Genomic DNA, 14,382 nt, shown 5'->3' with positions numbered 1-14,382 from the left:
TTCAAGGACATTTAAGGTTCTTCAAGGTTCTTTGGTTTGTTCTGTTCTCTGTAAAGATGATTCCACACTGCTTCAGTAATGCTGAGATCAATAACTGATAGGGGTCTACTGTGTGTTTTTATATTCAGGCATGTTTTTATTGGATTGGCAGTGTGTTTGGGTTCATTGTCATGCTGAAAATGAAGCTGTTGCAATTCAGACACTTTTCAGATTGCACTGCATGGTGGGTCAAAACCTGATGGTACTTTTCTGCTTTTAAAGCTCCATCAATTTTGATAAGATCTCCAACAGCACTGGTTGAAATGCAGCCCTAAACATGACAGAGCCTCCACCGTGCTTTAGCTCTACACATCCCTCTGTCCTCACCTGCTCCATATATATGATGTAAATTTGAACCGAAAAGTTTTAAATTTGGATTCATCACACCATGAGACCTGTTGCCACCGACTGCCAGTAAAGTTCTTGTGTAATTTGCCATACCTCAGTTTTTTCCTCTGTTTCATTCCATAAAAATTCAATTTTATTCAGTTTTATTTATATAGCGCCAAATCACAACAACAGTCGCCTCAAGGCACTTTATATTTTAAGGTAGACCCTACAATAATACACACAGAGATAAACCCAACAATCAAATGACCCCCTTTGAACAAGCACTTTGGCGACAGTGGGAAGGAAAAACTCCCTTTTAACAGGAAGAAACCTCCAGCAGAACCAGGCTCATTGAGAGAGAGAAGGAAGAGAGAAGAGAAGGAAGACAGGATGAAAGACATGCTGTGGAAGAGAGCCAGAGATGAATAACAAGTGTGATTCAATGCAGAGATGTCTATTAGCACATAGTGAGTGAGAAAGGTGACTAAAGAAGAAATACTCAATGCATCATGGGAATCCCCCAGCAACCAAAATGGCATCAGAAATCAACACCATTTCTGATGAGGCTTGGAGGAACTGAAGGGCCAAATGCATCTTTAAGGTCCTGTGTCAGATATTTATAAAGTTATAAATTCCCTATGTCGTACATAAATGAGCTCTTCATATTATTTACACCACACTTGCACTTTTATCCTCAGAAGTTAATGTGCAGTTTACAATTTAAACTCATTTCATTTGTCATAGTGATAAAAGAGTTCATCTGCAGGAGCAACAGCACGTCCCCACAAAGTTGCTTTTATGGGCCACTGTGTGACTACAAATGGATTTATGCAGGCTTGTATGAGCGTAATCAGAGTTGTATATCTGTAATTGACATTATATGGCTCTTATAATCGCTCGCATTAAACCTTCCCCCACAAGCACAAAACTAAATGCCACTGTCGCACAGATCAAAGGCTGCTGTTTCTCCAGCAGGTAACAGCCCCTCTCACTGCTCTTTTGTGATGTGAGCTGTTTTGGCATTCAGAGACCTGCGGAGTTCAGGTGTAGGTGAACAAAGAACGAGGAGGGATGGCTTTCACTGGCTGCACACACTTTACACGCTCTATTCTGTCAGCTAGCATGACTCCAGAGAGACAGAAAGCACCTCCACCCCTCTCGGCAAGCTCTCGACCAGCCAGACGCCACACTGTGCTGCCTTTGTTGTACCATACGGAGCGAGACAGCAGAAGGTGAGGTGCTGACAGTCAGAGACGAATCTAAAAAATGAGAGGAAAGAGTTGATGGAACTACAGTAATAAAGGGAAGACAATGGGATGTAAGTGAAAGGTAAAAGATAGAGTGTAGGATGCAGAGACAAAAAAGGGGGAGTCAGCAGACTGTATAAAAGTGAAAGCCCAAAACATGCTAACGATGTCAAACAGACCATGATATGTTGAACCAACTCCCAGTCCACCCTTAACCACTCAACAAAATTGGTGCCAAAAGCAAAATGCGCAACTGTTTCAGTGACAGAGCGACAGGCGCACGCCCAGCCGAAATCAAAGCCCCTTTGTGAAAGTCGCTACAAAGATCCAACCAAATCAAACGTCGTCACACTCAGCTCAAACTAAAATAAAACTGAAGCTGAGGCAATGATTGTGGGAGATACTGCCGCTCCTGAAACTCTCAGTGCCCCGTGGTCATCATTAACAGTTCACCCAATCGTTTGTTATCCAGCTACAACGATTGCATGGCGAGAGATGGATCGGGAAGGGGAGATGAACTGGTGTTCAAGAGAAACAAGAAATTTTAAATGTTCTAAAATCATGTGAAAAACAAGCAAAGCTATTCCACGGAAATATAAATGTGGCCACTCCAGAACCAACAGCAACTAGGTGTGTCCAAAAAATAAATAAGAATAAGAATAATGCTTTTTAAAGTGATCTGGAATTAAGATGGTGCTCATTTAATGATTCTGGGGAACTTAGTTGCATCTTATACCAGTTTCTAAATGTTTGATCTGAGGTCATCTTACAAATGTTTTACTTCTGTCAATATCAACATTTAAACTATTCAACCTACTCAATATGTGTGAGAGACTCAAACCTAATATTGCTTCGTTTTCATGTTTGACTTTTAATCTTTCAGACTTGATTCAGTTCGACTTCAATTAGAATTGATTTAATTGATTGCTTTTATCCAGAGAGATAGAAAAAAATGAACAAAATAAATACGTTTTCTTAAAGAAAACTTCCCGATGCGGTCTTTGTAGTGCAGGCCGCTTTGGAAAAGCTTGCTAACAGCTCCAGCGTAAAATCTCTGAATGCACAGCTTCACGTCGCAGTGAAAGCCTGCAGTGTGTTTTTTCTAAACAGGCTGAAGTGGCAGAGGCGGTAACAGCTTACGGCAGACATCCTGAATGCCGGTAAATAGCCTCAGACTGCCAGACTTAATCTCTTAAAGTAAGTCTACCTCATGACATATAAGGCTCTGATTTCCTGACCAAAAGCAGAGGGATTAGCCCAGAAACTTTAAACCCCTATCGCCGCTTAATGTCCGCAAAGCCAATGCTAATTAGCCAGCTGTAGCAGGAAGGAGCCATGTGACAAACCACACAACCAGACAGAGTCCCCGAAAGAAGATCCACATCTACAAGCTGAGCAGACGATAACAGATATGTGGAGATGGTGAAAATGTCGGGGTATTAATTAATGAGAAGAGAGGGCGCAGGAAACAAGGAAAGGAGGCAGCATTAACCTGACCACTTTAAGAAAAAGTTTCCAGCTGGGGAACTAAAATATTTACTGAGTAATTATTCATCAATGAGAGTTGCATTGTTGCTGTCGGTAGGCTTCTTTTGTTAGCCTCAGCAGCATTTTGAGATATTGAGAGTGAACAAAGATATCAGGGAAACAGGTGGCCTCCTCTGTGCAACACATGTCCAAATTAATTAGCGGTACCTTTGCAGCTGAAACAGCGTGGTGTGCATTGTTTTCAACATGTATTTCTGTGTTTGTCATCTTTGCAATTTTATGGTCTTGGAGACACAAATTTAGCAGAAACCAACACAGAGACAGTCTTGATTCATTTGCCAGGTGCTCGTATGAGAGGTTTTCTCAATAGGATGTGGATGTCGTCACGCAGTTTTGCAGGTGGATTTCAGAACAAGCTGAAGGTTGCATTCAAGTACGAGTGCGGTCCGACCCAGGAGTTAAGAGCGCTTGAAGTGGGGAGGAAGAGGCCCTACCTGTATGATGACCTACATGATCTTTAGAGCATGGCCCTAAAGAAAACTGTTGGAGAGCCAAGGTGGTTTCAAGGACTTTGCTGTCTGTGGACTATTTTTGCAGTCACAAAACTTGTGTAAAGTGACCAGAGCGATGCCAACTTCAGCAATGAGTGCGCAAGAACCTACCACTCGAATCTCTCAGACCTGACGTTTGATCTCTCAAAATATGCGTAAAAACTTGAAAAAACATTTTAAAATGGAGTGCCCTGAAGATGCTGCGCTGACAGATGGGCAAATACAAAGTGAGCAATTTTTGAACAGCCGTCCGCCCTCACACGATGAATGCGAATTGAGTGTGTGAGTATTTTTTGCAGCATGGAAAGCAGCGAACACACTTGGAGCCTGTGCGAACTAAAAGGGCAGCGTGTATGTGAACGAGGGTGGGAGGGTTAATCTGTGCTGTGCTGTGCTCCTGAGCTATGCAGCCTCCTTGTTTACCCTGGCAGGAGAGCAGAGAGCTGGACGCCGGGCCACGCTACGCTGCTCCACAGCCGCCATTCCTCCTGCTCTGTTTGCCTTGAGTCCCCGCAGGCCCTCCAGGGCAGTGTGCCTTCAAAGAGCCCCAGTGTAATCTGTAATGAAATCTGCCTGTGTGCTCGCAGGCGTCAGTGAGGGCAAATTATACAATTACACAATTAGACCCCCCCTTTTTTTCCCCAGATCGGTGTCTGAGCGCTGAAGAGACTTGTGCCGTGGCGATCAGCACTGCACTGTGTCGTGCTCCAGCTAATTGCTGTTGTACTCAACATAGCTGATAGAGGAGCCACAGTCATGCTTCTCCAACCTGCAGCACAGATCCATGAGCCAGAAATACGTGAGCGCACTAAGAAGTTTATGAGAAAATCTTGAAAATTCCAATTCAGTTACGTTTTATTTAGGCGCTTTATATTGTAGACCCCAACAATCATAGGAACCCCTATGAGCAGGCACTTGGTGACAGTGGGAAGGAAAAACTTGCTTTTAGCAGGAAGGAACCTGCAACAGAACCAGGCCCATCGAGGGGCATGGGGAATGGTTGGGGGTGAGACAGACATTAATAATGACTAATAATGAAATGTAGAGCAGTGTATAAACACAAAGTGAGTGGAAAACAGATGAGTGAAGGAGACTCACAGCATCATGAGAAGCAGCCTAGGCCTATTGCAGCGTAACTTAAGGGAGGATTCTGGGTCACCATATCCACCCTAATTAGAAAAACAATATAATAATAATAATAATAATAATAATAGGGGAAATCCCAGCTCCAGACCAAAAAGTGGACGGTCTTCCTATGTTAGCTTGTGCTTTTTGCACAATATTTTGCACCATATCACTGAGTTTGAGTCTTACCTTAAGGGCTGCAGCCGCAATGGGGAAGAATATACCTGCTGACAATGTGACACTTTGTGTGCCTGCGGAAACAACCTTCTTCCTTTGACTGATCTCTACCCCGTCTGTGTTGGTGGGATTTCTCCAGCCACACTTTGAAATCTGTTATCAAACATGAAGCAAGCAAGGCGGATCACGCTCGTGTATTTATAGGCTCCCAGAGAGATTCCCCTCGCAGTTAGCCTCCGTGTCTGACAGGTGGGCATGACACTGTAGCTGCTGAGTTGTGCTAAGATGTTATTGTAAACCAGTTTCCACTACAGCGACTGCATATCCGTGCAGGGCAGGGTTATCTGTCGAGTCCCTTCTAACCCCCCTCTGCGAGGGGTTGAGGGGTGCCAGCCCTCCCCTCCTCCGTGCCTCCTCGCCTCCCTCCCAGAAAATCCCACTCCCCTCTTCTGCTGAGGAAATACCATCCTGCCAATTAGACACGGGATGGGATTCCTGCGTGTTGCTGAGCATACAGAGCAAGGCTGCGCAGTAAATCAAAAGCATGCTGAAATCAAAATATCGACGGCTTTTTCTGAACTGGAAAAGGCTGCGGCTCTTTCACTTTTTTCCTTCTGGTGGAAAGTGTCTGCATCAGCTCTCTGAAAAGTAAGCTGTTTTAAGAATCGGCAGAGCCAGCATATCGTATTTTTGAAGCACCAGAAAGAAAGCTTTTCAGTCTCGCGAATAAAAAAGATTTTTTTTTTAAACTGTTAAATCACCGTCCCCGCTTAATCACGGCATAATTTCACGTGGAATAAACATTTGTTTCGGCAAGCTACTAATTGGCTTAATGGTTCACAGGAGGTGATTGTTACATCTGGAACACGTTGAATGAGAGGAGACTTGCTCGCATGAGCGACAAGTACAACAATGGGCAACAAATTACGAGAAGATTTCAAAAGCTTCATCCAGACTGCCTGACTGACGGCTGATCTCCTGATTCCACAGAGGAGAGCGTCAGTCAGAGCAGCTGAAGGTCCGCGAATAAAACAACCTTCGTGTGTTATGGTGACAAAACCACGGAGACTCCTTTAGTCCGTCCTGTGAATCCACCTAAGCATCTATTTTGGGTTATAAGCGTCATTGTGGCTGAAGGATCAGCAGCAGGAATATGTTTTCAGGCCCAGATGAGTTCAGGACCCACAGCAGCAGCAGCAGGGGAAGGAGGAGGATGAGGAGAAGGACCACACATTGGGTTAGAGACTTGTTTAAAACCTCACTGAGCGTTTCTGTTTGACTGAGTGTGTGTCTGTGTGTCAGTGTGTGTGTAGGGTGGCTGATTACCATGCCAAAAAACAATGTGTTCAGACTGCTTTTGGAGGATTGTCCCAGTGTGGAGTGTGGAACTTCGCTCCAGAGACAGAAAAAGAGAGATGGAGGGAGAGAAGTCATGAATTCAAACAGACACTTCCCTTTTAAGGTGGAAGCTGTGTGTGTGTCTGTGTGTATGTGTGTGTGATTGCACGTGGAGGGTGTTTGTCTTTGCGAGCTGGGGAGTCTCTAAGTCAGCCAGTGGTCTGTGTGCTTTATTAGCAGACACACACACACACAGTCTGTTTAGAGGGTTCAGTAACATCCTGTTTGTTTGCTTTCTAAGAAGATAGGTAGGTGTCTTTAATCGCTGAACATCTCTCTCAGTCTGGTTGCAATTACTCTGTGAAGCTGAAGCCAGAGTTTGATGGTAGGAGCCAAAGTGTCAGAAAAGTATCAGAACACCCCAGACATTTGATAAATAGACACACAGTAGATCAAAGGCATTTATAGGTAGATGTTATATCGAACGGTGATTGACATCTCACCTGAGTTGCCAAGATGAGACGGGAATTTGCCCGTTCAGCGCTCGAGGGTGAGAATTACTTTTTAACTATTGCCTGACTCACTCAAATACACACACACACACACACACACACACACACACACACACACACATACACACACAAGCGCGGCTATTGAGATGGTAATTAGCTCCACTCTCTCCTGCTGCATTTAGAAAGTAAAAGAGACATCTGATGACCGGTCAGCCAACTCCCCAGCTTTTGTCCTGGGAAGCACACACACACACAGATTATACCAAGAGGAGAGTGAGCAAGCCATGCCTCGTTGCTCTCACTCTCCACACCCACACAGCATGGACAATAGCCCTTCCTGACTCACTACGCTCTCTTTGTCCACCGTCTTCTCAATACAACTCAATAAATCGCCCTGACAGGTTTCCAAACTCTCAAGATCTCATGATTCAGACCAACTCCTCATCTTGTTATAGAGGAAAGATGGTAAGATGGTTTTGTCTGGTCCCCCCGTGACGCTTCATGCGTCCGTTTTGAGCTCTTTCAGCATCCGTCAAACTGTGTTTTACACCGCTGGCGCATCTTCAACTTAACTGTATCTCTGTGGACAGCGGGGAAGGGCCGACTTGGAAGAAAGATTGTTTTATCGGTAAAAAATGAAAAGGTTTCATTCAAACATCTATAAGCAACTCTTCCTTTGGGATCCATCCATCCATTCGCTTCCGCTTATCCTTTTCAGGGTCGCGGGGGGCGCTGGAGCCTATCCCAGCTGTCATAGGGCGAAAGGCGGGGTACACCTTGGACAGGTCGCCAGTCTGTCGCAGGGCCAACACACAGGGACAGACAACCATTCACACTCACATTCACTCGCACATTCACACCTAGTGGCAATTTGGATTATCCAATTAACCTATCCCCACAAGCTGCATGTCTTTGGACGGTGGGAGGAAGCCGGAGTACCCGGAGAGAACCCACGCAAACACGGGGAGAACATGCAAACTCCACACAGAAAGACCCCGGCCTGATGTTGGAATTGAACTCAGGACCTTCTTGCTGTGCGGCAACAGTGCTAACCACCGTGCCACCGTGCTGGGATATCAAAACAAAAGCCTCATGATTTACTCAAGAAAAACATCTTGAAATCACAAAAAAAAAGAGCTTAAAATGACTGAAAATGAATCACAGAAACCTAACAGTGTACATGTGTATTAGTCTCTGTAAACACTGCAGGTACTCTGTGTTGTTAGATGAGGGAAGACCTCTGGTGACACCACATCTGTTCTGGTATAGTGCATAACTCATCCAAGATGAAGCACTCGTTTAAAAAAAAGGGCAGAAGAGCAACTTGTCCCATCTGTGCCGTCTTTTAACAATTACAAAAACATGTAACTGTAAATTCCTGGAGGGTCTTTCCCCAAATGTTTTATGATCTAAGAGTAAATGGAAAACCGTAGACAGATCTGTTTGGAGAAAAAAAAAAGTGGCATCTTCGTATTGCGTGAGTCTGCCTTATCTATTTAATGTCTTTGAAATGGAAATATTTAAAAGTCTTAAGAGTTTTCAATGAGTCTTTTGTGTTTTCCCAACAGAAGCGCCATATTGGACCAGGCCAGAACGAATGGACAAGAAATTATTGGCCGTTCCTGCGGCCAACACCGTCAAATTCCGCTGCGCTGCGTCTGGAAACCCACCACCAACCATACACTGGCTGAAGAATGGCAAAGAGTTCAAGGGAGAGCAGAGAATGGGAGGCATCAAGGTGAGAGCAATAACATGTTAACACCTAAAGGTTAAAGGAGCAGGACTGTGATTTATAGATTCAAATCTTCACACAGCACCAAAAAAATCTGCTTGGAGGAGTCTCATGTTCTTCCCTGTTTGAGCTACTGTCAAAGTGCCTTTTAGCAAGGCATTTTAATCCCCTGCTGCGTGTCCATCAGTAGATCAGTGTGGGTGTTGCAATGTTCCCTGGTGTGAATGTCTATAACTGGGAGACTGTGAAGCAGAGTGCTGAAAGAAACTCACGCTCTGTGAATCTTCTCACGGTAAATAAAGGTCAGGAAACACGCCATAGTCGAGGACACCCCCGGCACTCAGAAACGGATAAGCTGAATATGAATTTAGGGTCAGACCGCTGTGCTGAAATCAGAATGGTTCACAGATACATGCATGCTCGCGTGATAGCTCAGTGTTGACAGTAACCCAGTGCAGCAGACAGCTGTTGTGCTCAGTTTTGTCATCGGATTCACTCTAAACACTAGGCTCTCGGGTGGAATGGCACTGCTTAAAGTAGCGGGGCTTGGTTTACTTTTGTTTTCCCTTAATGGCCCTGAGCTGCAGAATTAAAGGACAAACTTGGTGTGGTAAGACCATCGGAATTCAAACAGTAAAAACGTGTGTTTTGGTTCAAAATAAACTTCAACCTAATGGCACATAAATTCTAAAATTATGCCCAGAGATGTAAATTCTTTTGAGGGTCATTCAGCCTGTGTCTTATTATTTTGTCCTTCTCATTCTTCTCAGTGCTTTCCTAAAATGATGGTGGGGAGACTGTTTTAGATGCTAACATTCACATATGTGGTGAATTATGTAAGGGAGAGCTGCATTAATTTGTTACTTTCTAACCTGAAATTGCTGTCATTTCAGCAATTATGATTTATTAAAATGTAATCAAGTCATTACTAATGTTCCAGAAAAAAATGTACATGAGGTTTGCCAACATTTAGTAACATTAGCCACCCTAAGTTAATGCTTTGTCTGCACTTCTATACTTAAACTCACTAATTTCAGAGTATTATAGCGCTCAAATTACTAACTGTGGCTACACTGAGGGCTCTAGAAATATCGAATAGTGTCTCCTAACAGTCACTGTACACGTGGACAAACATTTTTCAGCCAGTTAAAGGAAGTATATATTATCAGATAATGACGGCGTTGTTAGCTAGCCATTACTAGCTAGCTAAGAGCTAGCTAACAAACTTTTTCATTTCGAGGCATTGCAGTTAAAACCCAGTTAATAAATGCAATTGGGTTTTTTATAAGCGTGTTAAACTGTCATCTTCACTGCTAAAGAATTTAGTATTATGTTTTGTGAAAGCACCACAGTTGTGCTAAACGTTAACGTTATTTCTAGATAGTGTTACAGTAGGCTGTCAGAATTCACATACTACACAAGTAGGTATGTAGAGGACATAGTACACTAACTGAGAGTGTATTTGCAGAATAATTGCTGAATTAAAAATGAGAAAGAGTGAGGTTAAAGAGTCAACTGAGACAGGTTTTTTATTACAGAAGAGAGGGAAAGTGTCCATTTGAGCTATTTCCTATTACTCTAACATTTCATCTTCCACTTTCAGCGGGGTAATCATGTGTCAGACTGCTATAGAAGCAGTGAGAGACATTTGGCCTTTAAAGAGTTAAATGTAATGAGACTCTTCAGCTATTAACAGTTTACAGAGATCTTCAACATCTGCTCCCAGCAGACCAACAGCAGTTGTCTCCCTCTCTCTGTCCCCACTCTGACACACACACAGATTCACACACACCTGCCACCAGTCCTCAGGACGTTCCAACTTTGACTGGAGTGGTTCCCTGACAGCAACTTTTAGCATGTGTAGTACACATGAAGATTAATGGATGAGAAATTTTGTTGTTAGCAGCAAATTAATCCCAAACTGAGCGCTCAGAGCACTTAGATGTTTAATCCAACTGTTCAACAAATCTCTGAGTTCTCCAAATCCCAGAGTTGTTCTGTACTCACCAGTGTCCAGTTAAAGAGCACAGCGGAGGTGTTTTTAGCATTAAGGTCTGGTCTTAATGTCAGCGCCATCTTTGTATTTTCCTCACACAAACTCAGCCTATGCAGTGTGTATAGCTTGGTGTGTTTGCCCCTGAAGCAGCAGTAACCATTTTGTACACCTTTATGCTTTAATACATGCTCCTATGGGATGCTCCATGTATAGTTAGAGGTCGATATGTATAGCTGCCTCTTCATACTAAGCCTTTACGAAGTATGTAAAGTCACATTGACCTCGGGCTGGCTTTATTTGAGTGTGAGCTGTGACACTAACAAGTCATTAACACAAATTCCTGTACATGCTCTGCTCTGTGTAGCTTGAGCAAAACAACCACTGCTGTGGGTTTAATTGTATCTGTGGCCACTTGTACTCTAAGGATAAAATGATCCAGTGGAATGGGACGTTGTAGTTGCAGTACAAGCGTAGGGACTGAATAGGTTCTAGTAGTGGCTTGGCCATTTCTGCACACTATGGCCTCAGTTATTTCACTGTTATAAATGGTTAGCATTAGCACACGTAAGAGCACGTCCTGTGATTATTAAGACATTCCTCTACGTGTCTTTATCAAGACGTTTTCACACGCTCCCCTCGTCCCTCCCTTCTTTCCCAGAGATGCTTCGAAATCCATTTAGCTAATCACCATGTGACCACTGTTGGCCTTAAGGGAGGTGAACAGAGAGGTCATCCTCTATAAAATCACAGTGCCGGGTGACAGACAAGTCTGTGACCCAGCTACGTTTCAGTGAGGTCAAGGGTGACAGCTTCAGTCCATCTCAATGCCAAGAACTGCTGCTCGTCATGTTATTCTGCTACTATGCACGCCACAAATAACGCCCTTCTTCAAATGCAGACCAAGAAATTTCCATAATGGCTTAATTTGCACTAAAAGATATTAACACTGAAAATCTAGTCACATTATCCTCGGTTAAGTTGATTGATGTGCCTGATAGTATCTAATATAATTTAATTTGCCTTTTTTTTGTTCCTGCCATATGCTTGAAGTTGTTAGTCCACAAACTACTTTTATGCTTTATTCCTTAATCCTCCATCTCTTATTTTTTTGTCATTTTAGACACAGTAACTAATGCCGGTCATGTTAAACATGATCTATTGAGGATACTTCTTTTCTCAAAAAAGTCTAAACTTGTAGCACAAAATGATATTTACAGGTAATAGTCATTAGTCTTTCAAACTAACAGCTAAAGTTTGAATAATAGTTGTGTTAATAGAAATATATTGGTTCATCTTAGTGGGCTGGGGGTGGTTAGGGGGGTCTCGGAGTCCTGACAGCCTGACAATGGCCTCTTAAAGACTCTATTCCTCCAACAGGTCGTCAAGGTGAAGTCGCTTCCTCCAGCATCTATACTGAAATGACAAGATCATTTTTGATGTGACAGCCATGGTTAACTTTGGCTGAACGAATTGGCTTCGGATGGGGGGATGAAACGACTCTGTCGCACATATCTCAGGGCTTGGAGTGTGCTGGTTGGGGACTGACTTGCTAACTGATCCATGCTGACGGGCACAGTGGAGTCCACTCCATGTAAGCGCTGCCCACCAGCCAGTTTGTCATTTTCTCTTGAGTGCCTTCAGATCTGCGGACGTGTGAGAGAAAGGCACTGACTGAGTGGACCATTAGGGTCCATTAGCCACCTACAGAAAATACGTCCTGTCTTCACGCCAGAGTGCTTGAAAACAGCCTTTCCGAGGATGCACTACGTTCACCTTTGTTGCTTAAAGACTTCCGCTTTAACAGAGGGTTTGACAATCGCTCTTTTCTTTTGCAAATATGCACACGTCTAAACTAGTCTCCGGTTTTACTTTTCTTTTGAAGAATTTATTGAAATGTAGGGGGGAAAGTGGCACATTGACTCTTTTGTCGATCACCATCAAAACTCTCATATTTTAAATACAATTAAGATGTTGACATTGAGCATTTATCCTGAAGGTATCTCAAAGCAAAACAGCTTACGTCTATTTTCAGTGGTTACAATGTAATCAGGGATAAAAGTGCTCTCTTGAGATTAAGGGTATCTTTTACAGGAGGCTGAAGTAAAATGATGGCAGAGATAATGTCATCTCTGTGGTAAAGAGATTCAAAGGTGTTATTGTAGGGTCTTTATCTTACATGAAGTGCCTTGAGGCAACTGTTGTTGTGATTGGGCGCTATAAAAATTAACTGAATTGAATTTCAGAACAGGCAAGAAAACAAATGGCAGAAGGCAGGATTGTATTAATATTCCACCCATTTTGAAGCATTTTTTCTGGCCACACAACACTTTTTTTTTATTAGATCAATGGATTTTATACTTTATTTTGCATAACTAAACTTTTTAAAGCTCTTTCTAGATTTTTTATTTTATTTTATTTTTTGTAGGTCAAGCTGCATTTACCAGCTGCTAACAACGGTATTATCAGACAGTCTGGCTTTCAGTGTTAATGTCTTTCACATGCTTTCCATTCTGGAAGGTAATGTATTTCTGGGGGAAAATGCTGACTACAACAAAGGGATTGTTTAATTTACAGAAGAGGATCAGCAGAATGATCCGTGTGTTAGCAGCTCCAGTGTCAGTATTTGATAGTCTAACCCTACAGGCCTGTATATTTGTACACTGACACCTTTTTCCCCATGCAAGCTGGAGGCTGTTTCAGATATTCGCTTAAAATTTTGCAAGCACTTTACAATTCTGTTGAAATGCAACCGAGAGAGCTAAGCGGTGCATTAGCTGAAAACTAAAGGAAACTAAATAGGATGTGTGGCTCATTTATAAAATGGAAAATAAAATTCCAGCAGTGCGATGTGCCGGAGCATTGTTCGCCTTTCCAGACAACTGCGGCGCTCCTTATTGTGAAGGCCAAGCCCTAAAGGTTAAAGTTCAGCCGTCTATTGAGCCATCAGATGGACGTGGCAAGAGATGGGCGTGTTGTCAACCCATTGAGCCAGCCCGAGCCTTCGACAGACAAAGTCATCGCCGTTGTATGATGCCACATATGGCGGATGGGATTTTGTTGTGCTCATGCTAAACTTCGGCAGCACAAGCGAGGCTAAAGCTGACAATGTAATTATTGTGTTTCATTCCTTCCAGGTCGCTCAGCACTTAACTGATTTTTCAATCCCTGTTTTGACAGCTTTCCAAGACGGGGCTCTTAAACTAGCTCCACACTGTTGCTTTTTAAGACTTTAAGCACTTTAAATCCTTGTTTTTTCCACTCCGGATTTTAACACAGCCTGGATTGTGAGTCTCAGTAGGCCACGCAGGAATTTCTACACATTGCAAGATTATTTTTGGACTCCTTTTTTTAATTTTAGACCAGCCGCACGTCTTTTTCCCCTCTCGGTCATTTTAATCAAACACATCGCAGATATCAAAAGATAGACGATCCAATTTTTTGTTGTTTTTTTTACTCATATACTTCCATTTTTACAGCCTTCTGCTGTCTTGCAAAGCTAAACTTTACCAGCTTTAATAGCAACCCCCTTAGGGCTGCATCTCTCTGTTTCTACCTTCTCTATGGGTCAAATTAGACGGTAGCGCAGATCCGGGCCACTGGTCCGCTCTGACACACTCATAAATTCTGGTAACTGGCCCCGCTGGTTCTGACAGAAGCTATTTTGTGAGGTGAAGACGGAGAGTTTGGACTATAAAGGGAAAAGAGCTTCCTGTGTTTTCTCAGACAACTAATACACTGCAAAAAATGTCAGCATCTTTGCCAGTCTCTCAAGCTCGCTCAGAGTCCAGAATTTGATGAAAAGACGTGAGAGAATCTGCCCATTGGATGAGGGAACTGAAGTGTTTTC

General features: G+C 43.1%; 1 protein-coding gene across 1 annotated transcript in view; it reads left to right on the top strand.

Moving 5' to 3' along the window:
- The window catches only part of fgfr3 (fibroblast growth factor receptor 3), a 63,324-nt gene that overhangs the window by 26,110 nt on the left and 22,832 nt on the right, over positions 1 to 14,382 (top strand). Inside the window, exon 5 of the mRNA XM_085342938.1 lies at positions 8,376 to 8,545. Within this exon, the coding sequence (XP_085199064.1) occupies positions 8,376 to 8,545 (170 nt within the window). The remainder of the gene's footprint in view (positions 1 to 8,375; positions 8,546 to 14,382) is intronic.

The sequence above is a fragment of the Diplotaxodon limnothrissa genome, linkage group LG19 (genome assembly GCF_057381915.1).
Source record: "Diplotaxodon limnothrissa isolate DT_005_m linkage group LG19, D_limnothrissa_male_GT1.1, whole genome shotgun sequence".
Lineage (NCBI taxonomy): Eukaryota > Metazoa > Chordata > Actinopteri > Cichliformes > Cichlidae > Diplotaxodon > Diplotaxodon limnothrissa.
The sequence above is the reverse complement of the archived record's forward strand: the minus strand, read 5'-3'. Positions and strand labels throughout refer to the sequence as shown.